Source organism: Octopus bimaculoides, chromosome 2, assembly GCF_001194135.2.
Source record: "Octopus bimaculoides isolate UCB-OBI-ISO-001 chromosome 2, ASM119413v2, whole genome shotgun sequence".
In the NCBI taxonomy this organism is placed as follows: Eukaryota; Metazoa; Mollusca; class Cephalopoda; order Octopoda; family Octopodidae; genus Octopus; species Octopus bimaculoides.
The window spans coordinates 17330855-17354844 of record NC_068982.1 but is presented as its reverse complement, the minus strand read 5'-3'; the positions used below and the strand labels follow the sequence as shown (position 1 = coordinate 17354844).

The window sequence follows — 23990 nt, the reverse complement described above, 5'->3', positions numbered from 1 at the left end:
CATAGATACCAATGCCAATCAATCATCTGACAACAGATTATTCTTAGATCATTGTATCTCATTGATCTCTGATTGGGCAATTTGTAATTCCCTTTATATCTTTATATATGTATTAAGATATTGATATATGTATTAAGAACATTCACTTATTGTTAAAATAAGCAACAATTTTTACAGAAGGAGCATTTACTGTGTACATAATCTGATAAATGTCCAAACTTCAACATTTTCTAATGCAGGGTAAACAAACTGAGGCAGACATAGTCAAATATGAAGGGTGTAATAACCACCAGATATCTCTAACAGTTGATTACACCTATGGTGTTCACTGATTGTCAAAAACTTTCCAACTAGTGAAATAAAACTGCTTCCAAACCATCAAACATATGCTGAATATCTGGGGGATAGAGTGACATAATTAGATAACTTAAAAGAATCATGTCTTAGAAATCAAAATAAGTTAAACAATATGTGGTTGTTTAAACTGCTCTACATCAATTCTCTTTGGTACTCATACAACTGCACTACAAATCTTCTTGCAGACCGCGAACTTGAACTTAACGCTAACCATTTTGTAATCACTAACACAATTAAGCACCCCACAATACCCTGAGACTGCACAAATCTGGTAAGTCAGCTTTCAGAGTTAATACAAAGTCAACCATGTGACCTTGCTTTGAGCTTTGATCTTGATAACTTTATGCTTCAACTTAATTACTTGCTTTAGACTTTAATATAGACTGAATAATTTTTGCAAATGTTTATTAAAAAAAAAAAAAAAAATGCCTTTTCTATCTAAATTTCATCTGGACAAGTAGAAGCAAGCAAAGTAATGCCCTTTATCTAATATCACAATACAATGGCAATAGAGAAGGTTTGGACCCCCTTTGGGAGTAGCAATAAAGAAAAAGACAAACAAAGAAACAAACAGTGAACAAGCAGGAAGATATTTCAAGAGCAACAACAACACTAGCAAGCAGACATGCAGATTAGTATTTGTTGAAGAAGCAGTAAGAATGGCTAAATCCTGAATACATAGTGTAGAAGAGAAAGAAATACTTACCAGAAAATTGGTGGGACACTTTCATGCCGCATGCTGCAGACAAGTCATTTGAAGACAACACACACATGCACAGAAGTAAATATATAATTAGTTAAAACAAAATAGAATTAAATTTTTTTCAAAACAAAAAAGAAGAAATAACGATAAAGTGGTTGTTCATCACATCTTGGATTTCATCAATAGTAAAAGCATGCAGGGGCAAGTTTAAGACAAGACAACCAAAATTTAGAATAAATAACAAGACAACAGGAAAGCAAAGAGAAAAACAATACAGTCTAGTATCACTTTGCTTCACCTACTATTGGCCCTGTTTATTGAATGCAAACCTGACACTTGTCCCATATTATAGATATAACTAACCAAAGTAAACACTTAGAACTTTTTTTTTTTTTTTAGTTACAATAACCCTTTCACTAAAGGTAACTTTGCCCTGAAATTTAGAAATTAAAAGAGACATCCATAATTTATTGAGGAAGCTACATTGAGTGACCACATAATTCATCATATTCATCATTTTATGTCCATTTCCCATGCTGGCATGGGCTCGATGGTTTGGTAGGACCCAACAGGTTGAAGAACCATGTGCTTTGCTCCAATGTCTCATTTTTTTTGCATATTTTCTTATTTCTTTATTGCCCACAAGGGGCTAAACATAGAGGGGACAAACAAGGACAGACAAAGGGATTAAGTTGATTACATTGACCGCAGTGCGTAACTGGTACTTAATTCATCGACCCTGAAAGGATGAAAGGCTAAGTCGACTTTGGCGAAATTTGAACTCAGAACGTAATGGCAGACAAAATACTGCTCAGCATTTCGTCCGGCGTGCTAACGTTTCTGCCAGCTCGTCACCTTCATCACTTTTGCATTGTTTCTATGACTGGGCGCCCTTCCAAGCATTAACCACTTTGCAGAGTGTATTGGGTGCATTTCATCAAGGTACCAGCACAACTTAGGGGTCTTCTTAAGACCTTGTCTTGTTTTTGCCTGATTTGGTTTATCAATCACGTACAGAGTGTACTGGGTACTTTTGACGGACCAGCACTGGTGGGGGTCACCTTGTAGCTAACAAGGCAAAACAAAGCCCATCAACCATCATGGATGGATTAGGTTTATTGTTATGAGAGGATGGTAGTGGGGGGAATAACAGAGGACGTGGTGTTGGATGGGTGGAGGGTAATGGAGGAGGCAGGAAAGAGGAAGAGTAATGTAATTCTAATCTGTTAATTATAAATGGAACCTATTTAGGTTCTAGAAGCTTAATCCCAGGGAGATAATATGGTGAGGCAAGCAGTCCATTGGATTAAAAAAAACATTAATGTAAGTGGCACATAAAAAGCACCATCCGGACGTGGTCGATGCCAGCCCCACTGACTGGCTCCTGTGCCAGTGGCACGTAAAAAGCACCATCGAAACGTAGCCGATGCCAGTGCCCCCTGACTAGCTCCTGCACTGGTGGCACGTAAAAAGGACCCATTACATTCTAGGAGTGGCTGGCGTTAAGAAGGGCATCCAGCTGTAGAAATGTTACCAGATCAGATTGGAGCCTGGTGTGGCCTCCTGGCTTGCCAGTCTCTGGTCAAACCGTTCAACCCATGCCAGCATGGAAAACGGACGTTAAACGATGATGATGATGATGATAATGTCACTGGCATTCAAAGAAACAAAAATATTGATTTTTATGCACCTAAATGAAATAAATAAATAAATTTTTAAACCTTAGTAATTTTTACCTGGATCAAAAGAAGTTAAGATGACATAATTATGAATAATATAAAGACTACGAAGTGACAGAAGCTCATAAAACCCCCTTATAATCCTTATCAGAGGGGGAGGGGAAAACCTGCTTGAACAGATTCTTTTTTACTTTAGGCACAAGGCCTGAATTTTTTTTTTTTTTGTGGGGGGGAACAGTCGATTAGATTGACCTCTGTATGTAACTGGTACTTAATTCATTGACCCTGAAAGGATGAAAGGCAAAGTCGACCTCTGCAGAATTTGAACTCAGAATGTAAAGACAGACAAAATACCACTAAGCATTTTGCCCGGCATGCTAACATTTCTGTCAGATCACCGCCTTCCTTGAATTTAATATTCTTTTCTACTCTAGGCACAAGGTCCAAAATGTATGGGGAGGGTCCAGTCAGTTTGACTGACCTCAGTATGCAACTGGTACTTAAGTTATCAACCTCGAAAGGATGAAAGGCAAAGTCAACCTTGACGGAATTTGAACTCAGAACATAAAGACAGATGAAATACCGCTAAGCATTTTGCCAGGCATGCTAGGGTTTCTGGTCAGCTCTGTTGAACAGATTGAAAGTAAAAAAAAAAGAAAATTTATTCACATATCAACATGACAAAGAAAAAGAAAAAAAAAACTATTTAAACATGCAGAACCAAAAAAGATATGATATGGGCATGCTATTATAACATAGTAAAAAAAAAAATCAACTGAGTCATCATTGGTATTTAGGAAACTAAATGCCAAAATAACTGCTATATTCTTGAGCATTTTTTAATTCTCTTAAGATTTACAAACTTTATTGCTATCAAACTTATAAAATAAAAAAACAAAATGACAAATTTCTCAACTTTAGAATTCCAATGTTTTTCTAGACTAAAACCCAAGAGAGGAAAAACATTTAACTCTAAGATTTTCTTTTAAATATGAAATTGAAATTCAAACTTAAACTAATACAGTACCGGACCTCTTATTTACCTTCAAGAAATCCAGAATTTCCAGAAATCCGGGAATACTGTGTAATCATCATCATCATCATCATTTAACATCCATTGTCTATGTTGGCATGGGTTGGATGGTTTGACCAGGGCTGGTAAGCTGGAAGGCTGCACCAGACTCCAGTCTGATTTGGCATGGTTTTCTAGGGTCGGATGCCTTTGCTAACGCCAACCACTCCAAGAGTGTAATGGGTGCTTTTACATGCCACCAGCACAGGTGCCATTTGCACAACACCTGGGTGCTTTTACATGCCAATGGTATGTGTGCCAATTTGTGTGACACCGGTATCTGCCACAACTGTGATTTTGCTCAGTTTGATGGGTCTTCTTCTTAAGCATGACATAATGCCAAAAGTTTCAGTCATTGCCTCCATGTGGCCCAACACTCAAAAGGAACTCAGCCACTTTGCCTCCACGAGGTCCAACGCTCGAAAGGATCCCCTCCCTTCCCAAGGGATCTTTGTCTTGCAAGTTACTTGGTGACCCTACCAATGCTGGTGCCACTTAAAAAGCATCCGGCCCACACTGTAAAGTGGTTGGTGTTCGGAAGGTCATCCAGTTGTAAAAACCATGCCAAACTGACCTCACCTGCGCTTGTGCCACGTAAAAAGCACTCAGTCCACTCTGCTGGGTGGTTGGTGTTAGGAAGGGTATCCAGCCATAAAAAACCTGCCAAAACAAACACAGAAGTCTGGTGCAGGCTCCTGCCTAGCCTGCCCCTGTCAAATCGTCCAACCCATGCCAGCATGGAAGGTGAACAGTAAACTATGATGATGATAAAGATTGCAAGATAACTGGTCCAGTAGTGTATTCAATAAACAAGACATAAAGGTGGATAGTACGAAAAAGAACCCCACTGTATTGTTGAATTTCAATTCAAGTTCAAGCTTCAATTTCATATTGCCTAAATACTGATTTTTGTTAATGGAGCCCTTAGTTTTATCAATTTGAAACCTCACAACCAAAACATACAGAACATATCTAATAACTATTTAATATATGTTATTAAAATTTCTCACTCTTTGAGTATAAGTATTTCATTTTCCATAAATGTTTTCTTTTCATTCAGAATACTTCAAAAATAAAAGTTTATCAAAACACTAAATAAATTTGGTTTACATTCATCTTTCTTCCCTGACACTTCTAAATCACATTCAGTACCATGTTGCTGACATCAGTTGAATGATGCATGCCAAAAAGTAATTAGTAGCAATAAAGAGAGACATTCTTGTAAGCATGTCAAAGGAACTAACATGCTCAGAAAGGCGACGAAGGTAGTTGCTTACCTGTCTATGGTTTTATGCTCATTAATCAATAGCTTGCGAGTAGTTTGAAGCATCTGAGAGAAGTTTGCCTTTGATTTTTTCCTGGATTTTATATCACTAACAACCTACAAAGAAAACAGAATTAAATAAAGATACCAATTAGAAATGATTAATTAATCTACATTGTATTTACTGTGTATATACATATGTGTATATGTAAACACATACACATATCACCACCACTATTCTACCACTGTTTCAACATTTACTTTTCCATGTTTGCTTAGGGCAGAAGAGGGTATAGTGGGGCATTGTTTCTTATAGCCAGATGATCTGTCACCAAGATCCAACATGTTTGCAGGTGAGATAATCAAATGTCTATCAAACAACAGCCCGAACATGCCTTTGTGGTAGACTGCAAGTGAACAACGTATTAACAAAGCCATTGCTTATAATCAGTGAGTGAACCTCAAATTTTAGATGAAGGATTTAAAACACTGGATGATGATATATATATAAATATATATATATATAGGCACAGGAGTGGCTGTGTGGTAAGTAGCTTGCTTACCAACCACATGGTTCTGGGTTCAGTCCCACTGCGTGGCACGTTGTGCAAGTGTCTTCTACTATAGCCTCAGGCCGACCAAAACCTTGAGTGGATTTGTTAGACGGAAACTGAAAGAAGTCCGTCGTATATATATATATATATATATATATATATATATATATATATGTGTATGTGTGTGTGTGTATATGTTTGTGTATCTGTGTTTGTCACCCCAACATCGCTTGACAACCGATGGTGGTGTGTTTACATCCCCAAACTTAGCGGTTTGGCCAAAGAGACTGATAGAATAAGTACTAGGCTTACAAAGCATGGCCGCAGTCAAATGACTGAAACAAGTAAAAGACTGGAAAGCGGACGTTAAACGATGATGATGATGATGATAACAATGACAATATCAGTGATAAAGTTGATGACAACAGACGAAATTAAGTGTTGAGATACTGACCTTTTGCAAGACTGAATATAATAATTTAATATCTTTTGTTACTGGCAGAGCAGGATCCAAGAAAAAGTCATGCAAAACTGGCTGAGGAAACAGACATAGACGAGAGATCACAGATGTAACTTGAAGGTTCACAGCATAACTCTGTAAAAAGAATAGGAGTGTTTTAGATTGGTAACTGGTCATAATTCTACAAGGAAGAGGTCAACATGTTTAACTGAATTCACTAATTTTATCAAAGAAAGGATAAGTTATCTCCAACAGCATTTAAATGTAAAATGTAAAGAAGCAGCAGAAACTACAAAGAGGCACTACTTTCTAGTTTGCGTGTCACATTTTAGTGCCACATAATTGTCAGAGGCCATAATACTTTATCTCCAATGCTTTATATTTGTAGATTAAAATTCAACAATGATTGCTCATTTTGATATGCTTATTCACAAAAGTCCAAATATATTCTGTCTAATAGTCATACTAAGATCAATTTTCAAAAAGGCAAAGGCTTGGCCTTGTGGCTAAGAAGCTCACTTTTCAATCATGTGGTTTCTGGTTCAGCCCCACTGCATGGCACCTTGAGCAAGGGTCTTCTGCTACAGCCCTGGGCCAACCAATGCCATATGAATGAATTTGGTAGACAGAAACTCTGTGGAAGCCCATCATGTGTGTGTGTGTGTAACTTTGTGTCTGTGTCCACCCTGCACAGCCTGACAACTAGCATTGATTTATTTACATTCCAGTAACTTAGTGCTTCAGCAAAAGAGACCAATAAAATAGGTGCCAGTCTTTATAAAGAAAATTCTCTTCCTGAGTAAACATTAAAGGTTAGTTCATTTTAAAATCTTTTTGGAATTGATATACTTCAACATTTATATTTTAAGCTTTCAAGGCATATGAAACTAATGTATTTTGATTTATGTTTATCAATGTATATATATATATATATATATATATATATATATAATGCTATTGCTACTTGGGAGTAATCCTTATTTTTAATATTCTACCTTATTCCTTACAAACTGTGAATTTCCCTGTCTAAAACTTTCAAACATACTCACCTTGTCTCTGATGAGGGAATACCCAGTGCATGGACATGCTAGCCTATCACTTGGGATATCTCAGAAACAGCTGTAAGACTTCAAATTCACTTTACCCTAATTATTCTAAATGACTCGAGATACTTGTCTTGCCTTGGTTTTTGTTGTCCTTTATCCACTAATATAATATATACATACACACATACATACATATACACATGGTTGCGACGTTAAGTTGCTAAGCAACTAACCATCTGGTGGTAAGTTCAAACCTACTTACTACGCTCGCTGTCTTGTATTGCTGAGCAAGGCACATAACTCTGCTTGAATTAATCTATCTAACAAATAATAAATACTGTAGTCAGATGAAACACTACCTGCATCATCTTTATTTTCTATAAATGCTAATTGGCTGATATTATCAGAGCTATGTCCTTTGCTCATTGACATTAAGAATAATCTTAATTGAAAGAATTTTTTCCAACTCACTAAATTACATAAGTTAGATACTATCAAATAAACATTTAGTATGCAGCACATTCCCCTGAGATATTTTCCCTCAGCCCTATAATTAGCATCACTGGCATGGGCATGTGGTTGACTAGTTTGCTTCCCAACCAAGCAGTTTCAAGTTCAGTTCCACTATGTCAGTGGTCCTCAACTGGGGTCCGCATAAGATTTTGCTGTTAAAATTTATGCAAAATAAATTGGTTATGCTTCTACAATACGCAATCTGCTCGGATGGTGCTAAAAATTTTAATAAGATGTTAAAAAAATTAAGTCAATTAAAAAGAAAAAGAATCAACAAACCTGATGCAGCATCTGAGAGACTTTTGAAAATAACATCTGAAGAAAAGCACCTTCGTAAAAGCCATGGTCTGATTCTGTACTGCAATCCATTTGATTAGGCCATTTCCAGTCTTGGCACATGTTTTCATAAGACTTAAACTGTCCAATTTAGAATAAAAGAAAACAAATAAATTTCAAAAGTTATACAATAGGCATAGGAGTGGCTGTGTGGTAAGTAGCTTGCTTACTAACCATATAGTTCTGGGTTCAGTCCCACTGCGTGGCACTTTGGGCAAGTGTCTTCTACTATAGCCTAGGGCTGACCAAAGCCTTGTGAGTGGATTTGGTAGACGGAAACTGAAAGAAGCCCGTCGTATATATGTATATGTGTGTGTGTGTTTGTGTGTCTGTTTGTCTCCCCAACATCGCTTGACAACCGATGGTGGTGTGTTTACGTACCCGTAACTTAGCGGTTTGGCAAAACAGACCGATAGAATAAGTACTAGGCTTACAAAGAATAAGTACTGAGGTCGATCTGCTCGACTAAAAGGCGGTGCTCCAGCATGGCCACAGTCAAAATGACTGAAACAAGTAAAAGAGAGTAAAAGAGAGAATAAAAATATTTAATAGACAAAGCACAAACATAAACATATCTAATGTAGAAACCACTGAGCAGTTGCTTAACTTGCTGGAAATAGCAGTGAAATTTCCCTATGGTTTTAAGAGAGACTTAACCCTTTAGCATTCATATTGTTTTGTCAAATGTGATACTTATTTATTCACATTGATTTAAATCAGTCATGCATTATCTTGTAGCTTTGAGATTTTAATGATGCAATTGTTTATTTTCAGAATAATATTGTAGGGTAAGTGTGAGAGGCTGGACCAGGCCAATTTGAAGATAATACAAGGTGATCATTTTTGCTGGATAAGGCCAGTTTAAATACACTATCTTTGGGATAAAAAAAGAGAACAAAAACAACGGAATAACTTCAGTTATAATACTTTTTGAACAGTGCTGACTCATGGCTAAAAAATAACAACCAGTTGAGCACAGAGGTGCATTGACATTATAAAATCTTTTTTAAAAAAACAAAGCATATACAAGTATCTTTCCTGCACTGCAGAAGTATTGCTTTCCTGAAAAACCTTCATTTGACCCTTTAATATTTAGATCAGCCATATCCAACCCAAATATTCAACCTGTTTCATGTTCAAACCAGCCAGATCCAACCTCTCACACCTACCCTACAATGTCATTCTAAAAATAAACAATCACATCATCAAAATGTTGAAGCTAAAAGAAAATGCATGATTAATTCCAAACAATGTGAACAAATAAGCATTACATTTCACAGAGCTGAATGCTAAAGGAATAAGATGGAATTCTAAAATGTGAAACCTATTTTGTTCTATTGATTTTCATGTTATATAACATGGATGTCAATGAGAAAATAGGCTTCACAATACAGAATTCTGTGTTACAGCAAGTTTTTCTGGTACCCAACGCCTCTACATTGTGAAGTATGTCTCTTATCTTAATCATAGTGGTATTTTGCAATTAAAACTCTCAGAAGTTTCCTTTTCTTTTATACAAGGTTTCAAGCCTGTCTAACACCATCATCATCATTTAACGTCCGCTTTCCATGCTAGCATGGGTTGGACGATTTGACTGGTGACTGGCGAACCAGATGGCTACACCAGACTCCTATCTGATCTGGCAGAGTTTCTACAGCTGGATGCCCTTCCTAATGCCAACCACTCCGAGAGTGTAGTGGGTGCCTTTTACGTGCTGCCAGCACGAGGGCCAGTCCGGCGGTACTGGTGTGGTAATATTGTAAAGTTGACAATCTTGCTGTATCTCAAAGCACAGGTGGTAAAAGTATCTAGTCAAAGGCTCAATGGTTGATATCACAGATTCAATGTTGCATTGTGTCCATGACAAAGACAGTGAATTCTCAACAGCCAAATTCTGTCCAAAAGCAAATAGGAACACCATCATCATTATCATTTAATATCTGTTTTCTATGCTGACAAGCAGGAGAGCTGCATTAGCTTCCAGTCATGTGCTTTGGCTTGGTTTCTACAGTTGGATGCCCTTCCTAATGCCAACCACTTCACAGAGTGTACTGGGTGCTTTTTATGTGGTGCTGGCACAGGTACCTTTTACATGGCACAGACACAGGTGGTTTTTACGTGGCTCCAGCACCAACAGGGTTACTGAGCAACTTGCAAGATAAGAACCCCTTCAGCCAAGAGGGGAACATTAACCAAGGTGGTTTAGGATATCAAGAGGCAAAATATAATTCAAGGGGTGCACAGTAAGAGTGGAGAGTGTTTTGATGACTTATGGTATTGAACACAAGTCTTCTCATGAGCTGACTGAGAAAAGTATGGATATCACCAACTCTGAAGTCAATATAAGTAATTAGTAGAATTCAAAAGTTGCTGATAGGTTTAATTGCTGGGACAAATTGAAAGTATAACACTTCAGGTTATTAATTGTCTCTCAACGAAATGTAGAAAGAGGGGGGTAAGTGAACTGATGGGTAAAGTAAAGGTGAGGGGGAGAATGGAAGACAGAAAGTGTGAATAGATGGATGAGGCAGAGAGAAAGAGAGAGAGAATATGGGTAAGTGAATAAGAGTGACTGAAAGACAGAGAATGAGCAGGTCAGTAAATCAGAGAGAGAGAGAAGTTTGTCTTTTTGGTATTTATTTTTGCGATGCTGAAACAGTTTAAAAAGAACCTCACCTGTTTATGAGCATCCCGTAAGTACATATCATAACCGCTATCTGCTTCAGGTAAAGCTGATTTAATATCTTCAGGTAAAAGGCACAAGAAACTACAAAGAAAAAGACCAGAAACTTATAGAAGTATAACAAGAAGTGACATGCTCTCATCTGACAGCTTGAAAAGTAAGAACTTAGAATATATATTACCAAGTAAACAACCTTTTAACATCCAGATTACTCTATCAAATGTAACGCTAATGTTTATTTATTCATGTCATTTTGAATGAATCCTGCATTATCACATAGCTTTGAGATTTCGATGATGTGACTGTTTATTTCACACAGGTGAAATATTTGGGCCAGATTTGGCTGGTTTAAATGCTCAAGCGATAAACTCAGTGATTTATAGTTTTTTAAGTTTGCTTAGTTTTCATGATTACTTCATGATTGTCTCATCACTACTTCAATATGTACAGTGTGAAATTTATACTTCATTGAGGAGGTCTAATAAGAGTTTGAATAGTATGGGAGTTGTCTCCTACATTTGCCGAAATGATTAAAATAGTAATAGTAACTGAGCTACTTTATTGTTTTGTATTTTTTTTAAAAATCTTTTAGTCGGGTAGAAAAGCAGCGTTTCCATACGTGTCTGCATCTCTAAACACAAGTCACTTCATACATGATCATCACCATCATCATTTAACGTCCATTTTCCATGCTGGCATGGGTTGGACAGTTTGACAGGAGATGGCAAGCCAGAGGGCTACATCAGGCCCCAGTTGTCTGTTTTGTCATGGTTTCTATGGCTGGATGCTCTTCCTAATGGTAACCACTTTAAAGAATGTACTGAATCCTTTTTAAGTGATGCTAGCACGAGACAAACAAAAAACACTCCTTGCCCCAGAATAGCTACAGTTCATTTGAAGGGCTTCCACAGCACAATTCCCATCTACCAAATTTCACTAACAAGGCTTAGGTCAAACCAAAGCATTGTAGCAGAAGACACTTACCTAAAGTGCTAAACAGTGGGACTGAACCCAGAGTCACATGACTGCAAAGTAAACTTCTTAATAATAAGGTTGTGTCTGCACCTATGAACTATAAAACAACATCTAAATCAAAGAAAGGGGTCCTTACCTGTTAATAACTTTATGAACTTCTGAGCGATAATATTTAATAGTCATCTCAGGAGCTTTGTTATCTTGAGAGAGGAATAGATTATCAGAATCATTTATTTCTGAAACAGCTTGTTGTTGTGGTTGTTGTTGCTGCTGCTGTTGTTGAGGTTTTGATGTTTCAGCCACGGAAACATTGTCTGTTGCTGAATCAATGTGGTTTTTTTCAGTGTCTGAATTACTTTGAAGCGAAACTGTTTGGTCATCGGGTTGTGGGGAGTTCTGATCTCCGTCTTTAGAAACAGAATGTAAAGGTGATACATGGGAAGAATCATCACTAGAAAGAGTTTGTACGTCAATGGCTTCTGCTAATCGTTCCATTTCAACACTGCTGGGAGGTGTCTGAGTCAAATCCTTACTCTTTGAGTCATCTGATTCGCTCATAGTCTCTGATTTTTCATATTATGAAAACAAAAAAAGAAAAAAATTAAATAAATAAAATATTGTCTTATACTCTCTTTTACTCTTTTACTTGTTTCAGTCATTTAACTGCGGCCATGTTGGAGAACCGCCTTTAGTCAAACAAATCGGCCCCAGGACTTATTCTTTGTAAGCCTAGTACTTATTCTATCGGTCTCTTTTGACGTAAACACACCAGCATCGGTTGTCAAGCGATGTTGGGGGGACAAACACAGACACACAAACATACATATATATCTATACATATATATGACAGGCTTCTTTCAGTTTCCGTCTACCAAATCCACTCACAAAGCTTTGGTTGGCCCGAGACTATAGTAGAAGACACTTGCCTAAGGTGCCATGCAGTGGGACTGAACCCATGACCATGTGGTTGGTAAGCAAGCTACTCACCACACAGCCACTCCTGCGACTATATGTACAAATCTTCAAATTCGATGGGGAAGTGGAGAATAAAATCAATTATATCCAATTTAGCAACTGTGTGGTACTTTATTTTATCAACTACAGAGGATGATAGGCGAAGTCAACCTCAGCTGGATTTGAACTCAGAATGTAAAGGGATGACACTAAATACAGCAAAGCATTTTATCCAATGTGCTATCATTATTCCCAGCAAACCACCCACAATTAGACATGGCCTATGCAGTCTGGCTTCTGCAAAGCTCTTGTAACTTCTTGCTCTTCTTCCTTAAGCTAGCCATCATATTTTCACTCAAATCACCTGCGGTACTACTGTATATGAACGACAACATCTACTATCAATCACAATTCGCCAGAATTAGAAGATACATCTCCCTCAAATCACATACTACCATCTTAAAAAAATGAAAGGACACACTGAATAATGCAGTCATGTATATAGGAAAGAAAAAATATATGTAACAGTCCAGGTGAAATACCTTTGATCGTAAGTTCTGTTTGAACAGAGCTAACCTGAGGTTAAACATCAACAATAAGCAACATACAACACCTGAATAACAAGTCTGACATTACAGAGTTTGCTAATGGCTCGTAGGAAAACAACCAATTCTCAAGAATACTTATGGAATATCAGAGTATCGTAGGAATACTCCTACCTACCTATAGTTATGGAATCGCTAAAAACAGTGTCAGCCAAAGATGCAGGACATTTAGATTGTAAACTGTAGTGACAGGAAACTCCTGACTGAATGTGTTTCCCTCCTTCTAAATTACGCAGCACCAAGTTGTATACAATGAAGCTACAATTCTTTTGTAACAAAGTATCAAAAAGCTTCAGTGATATCAAAGAAATCTGCAAAAAAAAACAAGAAAATAAATTAAATGTAGGATAAAGTAAAGTAATTTATTAAATGATTATTAACAACACTATTAGTAGTTGGCACTCCGTCGCTAACGACGTCGAGGGTTCTAGTTGATCCAATCAACGGAACAGCCTGCTCGTGAAATTAACATGCAAGTGGCTGAGCACTCCACAGACACGTGTACACAGTGTGACAAGGCTGACCCTTTGAATTACAGGCACAACAGAAACAGGAAGTAAGAGTGAGAGAAAGTTGTGGTGAAAGAGTACAGCAGGGTTCGCCACCATCCCCTGCCGGAGCCTTGTGGAGCTTTAGGTGTTTTCGCTCAATAAACACTCACAACGCCCAGTCTGGGAATCGAAACCGTGATCCTATGACTACGAGTTCGCTGCCCTAACCACTGGGCCATTGCGCCTCCACAATAACACTATCACTGGACTGAGAAAATAACAGTTTTTAAAATCAAAATGAATATAACAGCACCACAGTTTATCTATTTCTCTTGTGTACAAAAAGATAAGCTCTGTGTTCACTAATATTCATGTAAAAGGAAAATTGATCAAAGTGTCATAGCCAAAATATCTTGCAGTACCTCTTCAGACAAGTGATTACATCTTTCTATGAGGCGCATCTTCATCTTACAAGAACTCTCCTGGGACTTTTCAGGTTTCTTCTCATCTCCCAAAATGAAACGCACAAATTCTACAGGAATAAGAAACACATTTTCAAAAACAATAAATTTTAGTTTAATTAAAGACAAAATACTTTTATAAAATCAACATTGTTAAAAAAAAGAAAAAAAAAAGACAAAACAAATTCAACACAAAAAACCACAGTTTTTGAGGTATGTTGATTTTTAGTCTCAAGTCACCCCTAATCAAAGGCTTTCCAACCATGATTGTCAAGCCTTTTTTTTTTTTTTGATATAATCTATCCAGAATTACATTTTCAACATATTCAGTTTGCCCATGAATGATTTATACTAAAACCACTCTTACCACTACACTCATTTCATATATAAAAACAATAATAATAATTTTTAATTTTAGACACAAGACCAGCAATTTTGAGAAGTGACAACGATTTCAATGACTTTGATCTCCATACCTGACAGTTATTTTAACATCCCTATAAGGATGAAAGCAAAACCAACTTCAGGATCTGAACTCAGAAAGTAAAGCACCAGAATAAATACTGCAAAGCATTCTTGCTGATGCTTTAATGATTCTGTGAATCCACTTAATAACAAACATACCAGTGCCACGTTAGGAGCACCTGTGCCAGTACCATGTAAAGAGCACTCGTACCAGTGCTACATAAAACAGCACTCATGTTGGCACCATGTAGAAAGCACTCAGTACACTTTGTAAAGTGGTTGATGTTAAGAAGGGCAACAAACCATAGAAACCATGTCAAAACAGACAACCGGGGCCTTGGTGCAGCCCTCCAGCCTTGCCAGCTCCTGTCAAACCATCCAATCCATGTCAGCATAGAAAATGGATGTCAAAAGATGATGATGGTGATGATGAATAATGGAACAAGGTCAGAGATTTGAGGGAGGGGGGTGAGTCAGTTAAATCAACCCCAGTACTTGATTGGCACTTTATTTTATTGGCCTGAACAAAGATGCAAGTTAAAGCTGATCCAAATGGAATATGAACTCAGAATTTAAAGAGCAAAAATTGATAAAAAAATAATAAAAGGATATTTACCAGACAGCAAAATACTTGACACAACAGTCTTTAAGCACCGCCTAAGGTAAGCTGTAGCTGCCACCACACCAGACTCACTCCTGCAGGGCAAAATACATGAGGTTACTTAAGAGATAAAATCAAACTCATAGAATGGTCACATTTTGAAGCAGATCACAACTCTTCACCAAGACCATTTCAGTGTCCATTTTTCCATGCTCGGCTGGGTCAGACAGAATCTGCTGACAGAGATTCTCTAGTCATATGCCTGTCTGGTCACCAACCCTTACCTGTTTCCAAGCAAGGTAATTTTTTTTTCCCCCATGGACAGACGTTATTCATGGAAGACTGGAAGCAAAGAGCATTGCTTGTATGATGGTGATGCTCATTTACAACCATGATGACAAGAAATACTTCCAGATACTATGTCCAATACACTAAGGAATCTGCCAATTCACCATCCTGATGAAACTAATTGACCCTTTCTACTATGAGCAGAAGACCTGAAATTTATGGCTGGTCAACTGCATTGACTTCAGTGCTCAACTGGTACTTATTTTATTGACACCCCCTCCACCACCACAAAAGGATAAAAGGCAATATGGACCTTGGAAGCACTTGAATTCAGAAAGGTTGAGTCAGTAGAAAATGCCACTAAGCATTTTGTCTGACATGTTAATGATTCTAACAGCTCACAGCCTAATGAAACTAAATAATCCTTTCTACTAAAGGCACAAGTCCTGAAATTTGGGGGAAAGGGACTAGTCGATTACATCAACCCCAGTGTTTCACTGGTACTTAATTCATCGACCCCAAAAAGCAAAGTCGACCACGGTGGAATTTGAACTCAGAACATAGCAGCAGACGAAATACCGCTAAGCATTTCGTCCAACGGGGCTAACGATTCTGCCAGCTCACCACCTTCTTATGAAACTAAATAATGGAAAGTGCTTAGCTCAGTTATTTGACATTTCTAAAGCAGCAACTGCAACCTCAACTGTTTGAAAATATAGCATAACCCTAAAAATGCTATCTTTCCAAACATTTTTACAAGGGAAGAGGAAGGGAGCTTAAGTTTTCTCTACTACTACTACTACTACTACTACTACTACAACAGTGTGTGGTAAATCATGCATCACTGCAGTATCTTATAACCGGAGCCTCAGCCACCGAAAGGATGAGTGTATGAACAACAAATAAGTCATGTGAAAGCCATAGAAACCATCCCAAAGTCGGCAATAGAGCACAATGCAGTCCTTGGACCCATTGGATCCTATTAAAATATCCAACCTACACCAGCATGGAACATTATCATCATCATGACTTAACATCCAATTTCCATGCTGGTACTAGCTGGATGGTTTGATGGGAGTTGGCAAGTCAGAGGGCTGCATCAGGTCCCAGTCTGTTTTGGCATGGCTTCTACAGCTGGATGCCTTTCCTAATGCCATCCACTTTACAGAGTGCACTGCGTACTTTTTACGTGAAACCAGCATGGATGCTTTTTTGGTGTGGCACTGGTACAGGTGCTTTTCTACGTGCCACCAACATGGGGGTTTTTTATGTGGTACCAGCATGGGCATTAAATGATGGTGATGATGAAGAGATTAGCATACTTTATCTGCAAGGTTGATTTTAAAATATTAACTTAAGGCAGCGAGTTGGCAGAAACGTTAGCACGCCGGGCGAAATGCTTATTGGTATTTCGTCTGCTGCTACGTTCTGAGTTCAAATTCCGCCGAGGTCGACTTTGCCTTTCATCCTTTCAGGGTCGATAAATTAAGTACCAGTTATCACTGGGGTCGATGTAATCGACTTAATCCCTTTGTCTGTCCTTGTTTGTCCCCTCTATGTTTAGCCCCTTGTGGGCAATAAAGAAACAAGCTACCTACCACACAGCCACTCTTTTGATGTGATAAAAAATTAAATTAAAATAAAATGTCCAAATTTTGATTAAAAGAAGAAACTGGCACAGAATAATTGAATCAGAACAAGAAAATACAATTACGTTTGCATGATGGCTGGTTCAATGAATGCTACGAGAAAGTTGCTGTAGATAAATCTAGCAAAAGCTCGAGCGACTGTGGGATTGGCAATAGTGATTAGTTGATCACAGTAATCAAGCCAAGAGAGGAAAGACACAACATTGCGTTTACCAGGAAAAGTTTGTTGGTTTTCAGTTTCAGATATTCCATCCAACCTGGAAAATATAATAATTGGAAATTAGAAACAAATGGAAAGTTAGTAAAAAAAAAAAAAAAAAAAAAAAGACTTTTATCCTTTACAACCTAGATACAACTGAAGTAGTTGACGGCCATAATCCTCGTTGGTGACAATGGCTGGAGACTTTCATAATTAGTTGAGGACCCATGGTGGATGAATGGCCAGGGACATCTATGGAATTTAGACTCAGAATGCAACTACTCAGATTTGATGTTCTAACAAATCTGCTAAACTCTTACAATCGACTGGTACTTTATTCACCAACTCCATTTACTTTTTAAGGTGCAACATGAAGGACCTTTAGTTGTTATTTTTAGCAGGTCAAGAGACTGCACAAAGGATATATTTTTAACTTTTAATCTTTTACTTGCTCCTGTCATTAGATTGTGGCCATGCTGGGGTACCGCCTTGAAGAATTTTTAGTCAAGTAATCAACACACCCCAGTACTTTTTTGTCTTTAATGCCTGGTACTTATTCAATTGGTCTCTTTGGCCAAGACCAACTGGTTTTACAGCTGGATGGTCTTCTTACCTGCAACCACTACACCATAAAGTAAGAGTGGAACTTGTTATCCATTCTTTGACATTCACACAAAGAGGAACAAGCAGGGTTATATGCTTTGCTCAGAGGCACAATATAAAATGGCTTTAGTAACAAAGTTTGACCATCTGATCCTAAGTTCAAAACACACTTCAGTTGTAGTCATGGAAAATACAAACTTTATTTACCCCCATTTTGCATAAACTGCATCTAGGTCATCTGGATTGACTGTAGAAGGTAAACGTTGGTAGAGCTTAATGAGACGGTTGGTCAGATTGGCACAGAAGTCAGTATTTTCTATGAGACAGGTAACAGCAGATTTCTCTGGAAGACTTGAACACAACATTAGACCTTCACAAGCTTTCACAGCAACTCTTCCATCCTGTTTGGAGAAATAAAATTACCATTAAAATAAAGAACTTTTGAATAAAATATAGCTTATTTTTTGACACTATTTTTTAAAGACACACAACCATACATGTAAGTATATATATATTCATGACAGCATGGAAAGCAAATGTAGAACAATGATGATGCCTTATATAGACTAGTTTAAATAATTCCACACAAGACATTAGACAACCAAAGGCTATAGGAGATACTTAAGGTGCCACACATTGGGATTTGAACCTATAACCATGAGTACTTTATCATATCATTCATGTACATTTACATTGAACATCCACCAAAGTATGCTGGTTTCATTTTTTCCCAATTTTCTCAAGTCCATAGCAGCATTACAGTTCTACAGCAAGCACAATACAATCTGCCCTTCAGTTTGAAGAAACATACCGTTATTGCCAGCACCAGTAATAGCTCCTGAACATTTTCACAACCCTTTCTTACCTTCGCTACCATGCTTTCAGAGCAACCATTTCCTCTGCTAATTACATCTCATAGGTTACAAACGTTTTCCATACATGCATGGATCAGACAGAATTTCTACAACTATATGCTCTTCCTGTTACCAACCCTCACCTGTTTCCGAGCATGGTAATACTCCAATAAAGCTGGATATGTTTTCATCTTAGATTGGAAACAAAGGGAAGGCATCACTTGCCTTTGCCTGACAGTGATGTTCGTTTAAACTAATGCACAACATCAAAACAAAGAGACACAACAAACACACCTTTCCATACATAACACACATCTTCATTCAAATATATATATATATATATATATATATATATATATATACTATGCTGAATTGTGGTACAGAATGGGCAGATTTCTGAATACCAACGAATATTTATGCAGATATAACAGTTTAAAGGATAAGCCTATTATAATGGATAATACTAAGTGGACTTTCCCTTCTCTCTCTCTTTTTCTTTGTGATGTAATCTTGGGACTGAAAATGTTTGCGGCTGAAGATAGCTTTAAACCATCCTTTATATACTGATGTAATGACAGTTTGTGTATAAAGCTTGAAACATGTGTGCCATGATATTCTTTGTGTTCTGTTTTCAATTTACATTTAATATATATAAATATATATAAAACAGGATTCTTTCAGTTTCTTATCTTCAAATCTGCTCACTAGGCTTTGGTTGACATGAGGTTATAGTGAAAGACACTTGCCCAAATTGTTGCACAGTGAAACTGAACTAGAGATCATGTGACTGGAAAGTGAACTTTTAATCACATCTTATCATCTTATGCCTGCGCAAATGTGTATGTACATATCACCATCAACATCATTTAATATCTGTCTTCCATGCTGGCAGATATATATATATACACATGAAAGTAGAATAAAGATAATTTATAGTGAAACTTACCTCACTGGAGCACATTGCCAACAATGAATTCACAATGGAATACTCTAAGGAACGCTTTGATGACTTTGGCCCCATTTGTGACAAAGGTGAAAGCTGTGCATATTTTGGTCCATCTGAATTCTTGGGGACCTAAACAGAAAAAAAAAAGGTGAAATAAAAAATTAACCTTGAAATAATTTAAAGCAATTCTTTTGTTCAAATTATCATGAATTTTAGTTATATACTCAGCATTCAAAACTGGCATGGAAACAACAACATTCATCTCCACATGTTGCTCCTGCACAATCACAGTATCAACCAGGACATCAGATGCTGTTATACACTGCTGGTCACAATGCACTTCCAACTGTCTTGATTGTGCCATTCTTTTTCGTCTTGACCCAAATTGCTTGACTAAATTGTTTACCATCATCGTGGAGGCCTTCTAAGTGGCCTTTTCCAATGCACATAATAAATTTCTGAAATTGTGCTAGATGTTTATATTAGGATGCTCTTCCTGTTGCCAACCTGTATACAACAGTCATATATTTATTTTTATTGTGGGGAAAAGCACTGAATACATGTCTTTCCCCTCCACCATAAGTTTCATAGCAGCTACCATAGTTATCTGGCATCTTTTACAGTCAGATCTAACAACTACATGTAAAGAGTTTTTCAGCCTATATTTATCTTTCATGAATCCTCCAGCCAAATTGTGGCACATTTCAAACAAAATATACAATATCCATTTATTCACATTTTATGTATATATCTAGTCATGGATTGGCAGTCGATTGACAGAATCAGTAGAATGAATTCAATCTGAGTACGATTTAAATTTAGAATATAAAGAGAATCACATACGTCAAGTTATTCTGTATGTCACTCTACTGATTCAGTGAATCCAAAGCCAATCCATGACCATATATAGGCATAGAATGTGAATGAATGCATACTCTTTACTCTCTTTTTACTTGTTTCAGTCATTTGACTGTGGCCATGCTGGAGTACTGCCTTTAGTCGAGCAAATCGATCCCAGGACTTATTCTTTTATAAGCCTAGTACTTAATCTATCGGTCCCTTTTGCCGAACCGCTAAGTTACGGGGACGTAAACACACCAGCATCAGTTGTCAAGCGATGTTGGGAGGACAAACACACACACAAACATATACATATATACGACGGGCTTCTTTCAGTTTCCGTCTACCAAATCCACTCACAAGGCTTTGGTCGGCTCGAGGCAATAGTAGAAGACACTTGCCCAAGGTGCCACGCAGTGGAACTGAACCCAGAACCATGTGGTTGGTAAGCAAGCTACTTACCACACAGCCACTCCTGCGCCTATACTGTATATTTTGTTGAAAATATGCTACTATTTGGCTATGCATACATCCATGCATGTATGTATGTATGTATGTATGTATGTATGTATGTACATGCCTATGTGAATAAAAATTTATACTAACCTCCAAAAAGAAGTTTACTAAGTATGGATCAGATTTGATTTTGGCACATAATGTACACAAAAACTGAATTTCTTCATTTTCAGATGGTCCAGACTTAATTTCACCACATATTTTAATCAATCGCTATACAAAATTTGAAAAAAAAAGAAAAAAAGATAGATTTCAATTTCATCAAATGACAAAATAACTTTTTATTACAAACTAGTCTACATCCATTTTCACATGTTGCAAGCATCGTAAGGAAAGCTTTTATTGCAAATGTCTGCCACAATTCAACCATAAATAATGAATGAAACCGATTGTAATTGTGACAATCTAAAGTAAACCTTGGTTTACCCAAGTTTTGTATCCATAACATATGGTGAGCAAATTGGCCACTTAGACCTGAATAGATTTGAGGAGTTTTTACAACTGGATAATATTTCACAATAACAGTGAAATTTTTTTACAGTTGTGCAGACTGCATTATGCGGGTATATCCTGCGAACTTATCACAATTTTTAATCTATCTTTATATGAGGCAGGGTAGCCATGTATCTTTCCTACAGCAAGACAACTGTTCCTGTCCTGCTATCATACTCCAGCCTCGTGGAGCTTTAGGTGTTTTCGCTCAATAAACACTCACAACGCCTGGTCTGGGAATCAAAACCGCGACCCTATGACCGCGAGTCTGCTGCCCTAACCACTGGGCCATTGCGCCTCCACACTAGAAGTCATAGTGGAGTGTATAAAGCTAATTTTGCTGAAGAGTCACTTCCTAAATCAAAGACTAGGGAAAATACACCAATGAAGGAGCCTCCACATAGATTATTAACCATGCTAGAAATAACAGCCAAATCTCTCTCAAATCACACTCTAAGTCAGTTTTTAAAATAGGAAAGACATACCAGATGATGTAGGATGAGATAATCTATGTTTAAAAAAGTTAGGATGTCATGGCTTGAATGTTGATGATCATAGTTCTATTCACTTAGGACTGACTTGAGGTTAAATTATAACAACAACAAGTGAAAAATGTTAAATTATAAGAGAGTGCTTTCCTTTCATTTTGAGTAAAGAACCAACATCACAAAAACTTTACCTGTACAGCTCTGTGAACATTGATATGTGGTAAGAGAGGCTGCTTGATCCGGGTCAAAAGTCGTGTGAAAAATGACAGAACAACTTGCTTCATCCCAGGTGGACTCTAGAGGTAAGAAGAAAAAAAAATGAACAAAAACACAAGAAATAAGTAAAACCAGACAGGTACAGCAAAACAGCTGAAAGTTTGATAATCCACAATAAATGGCATCTTGGACAAATGTTGTCGATTGTATATAGCTCTGAGCTAACGAAAGCCTTGTAAGTAAATTTGGTAAATAGAAATTAAAAGAAGCCTATCATATGTGTGTGTGTGTGTGTGTGTGTGTGTGTGTGTGTGTGTGTGTACACATGTGGGATATGGAAGGTTAATTGGAAAAGTAATGCTTGTCGTTACCACCATTAGAGGAAACAAGTAAAAGAATGACTGGGTATTCTTGAAGAAACATGCATTTTTTAATGCGGTACTGGTAACAGCTACGCTCAAATGGTGTTTTTTATGTGGCACCTGCACAGGAGTTAGTCCAATGTTTTGTTCACATGCCACCGGCACAAGTGCCATAAGGCAAAGCTGGAAATGATCGCGCTCAAATGGTGCTTTTTACGTGCCACTGGCACATATATATATATATATATATATATATATATGAATTAGTTATAAGAATTCAATAGTACCAAGGCATATCAACATGTAGGATGCCAGAAATGGCTAGGTACAATAACATAGATTTCCCAGTGAGGTAAACAACAATGAAGGTATCAAGTTTTGGTAGGATACAGTAGATATGTAAATACCAAATGAAATTTAAACTGTACATTTGACTCTGGGATTGGTTCCAGGTGTGGTCTTGGTGTTTAATATTCATGACAGCTGTTTCGGTAGAAGTTTATTGATGTATTTATAGATTACATAATAACATATAATCCACATTCTTCAAGTAAAAGTTTAAATAGGTAAGATGTCAAACAGGTGAGATTACATGAATCTGGTTCAATGACACCGGATTCATCTGGTTTGATGTAGTCTCCCCCATTTGACATTTCACTGGTTTAAAAGTTTATCTGAAGATGGTGGATTATATGTTATGATGTAATCTATGAACACATCACTAAAATTCTTCTGAAACAACTGTTGTAAATTTTAAATGTTGTTTGTGTTCTCTTTTTACACATACGCATGCACACACACACACACACAGGCGGCGAGCTGGCAGAAACGTTAGCACCCCGGGCGAAATGCTTAGCGGTATTTCGTCTACCGCTACGTTCTGAGTTCAAATTCCGCTGAGGTCGACTCTGCCTTTCATCCTTTCGGAGGTCGATTAAATAAGTACCAGTTACGCACTGGGGGTCGATTAAATAAGTACCAGTTACGCACTGGAGGTCGGTATAATCGACTTAATCCGTTTGTCTGTCCTTGTTTGTCCCCTCTGTGTGTAGCCCCTTGTGGGTAGTAAAGAAATAACACATGGAGGGAAATGAGTGTAAAGAGAGTGTGTATGTGGTGACACTTGTTATTTCTCCTTCCAAGAAATCATCCACTGGCTGTGCACCAATGAAGGCATGTAAAAGAAGAGATCCCTTATAAGGAAATGGTTAGTGACAGGAAGGGCAATCTGGCTGTGAAACAATGCCTCAATAATACATTCATCAAACATATACTCTTTTACTTGTTTCAGTCATCTGACTGTGGCCATGCTGGAGCA

General features: G+C 37.4%; 1 protein-coding gene across 5 annotated transcripts in view; it reads right to left on the bottom strand.

Annotated features, from left to right (window-relative positions):
- The window catches only part of LOC106867784 (FHF complex subunit HOOK interacting protein 2A), a 115964-nt gene that overhangs the window by 4482 nt on the left and 87492 nt on the right, over positions 1-23990 (bottom strand). For 4 of the 5 annotated variants that reach the window (XM_052975820.1, XM_052975823.1, XM_052975830.1 and 1 more), the window contains 14 exons: positions 22286-22390; positions 21205-21327; positions 19759-19887; positions 18166-18359; positions 17222-17413; positions 15235-15314; positions 14115-14224; positions 13320-13512; positions 11779-12205; positions 10661-10751; positions 7928-8065; positions 6084-6224; positions 5089-5192; positions 1064-1096 (listed from right to left, as the gene is read on the bottom strand). In XM_052975820.1, coding sequence (XP_052831780.1) covers positions 1064-1096; positions 5089-5192; positions 6084-6224; positions 7928-8065; positions 10661-10751; positions 11779-12205; positions 13320-13512; positions 14115-14224; positions 15235-15314; positions 17222-17413; positions 18166-18359; positions 19759-19887; positions 21205-21327; positions 22286-22390 — 2060 coding nt within the window. The remainder of the gene's footprint in view (positions 1-1063; positions 1097-5088; positions 5193-6083; positions 6225-7927; positions 8066-10660; positions 10752-11778; positions 12206-13319; positions 13513-14114; positions 14225-15234; positions 15315-17221; positions 17414-18165; positions 18360-19758; positions 19888-21204; positions 21328-22285; positions 22391-23990) is intronic. The other variant, XM_052975828.1, reaches the window with a different exon arrangement.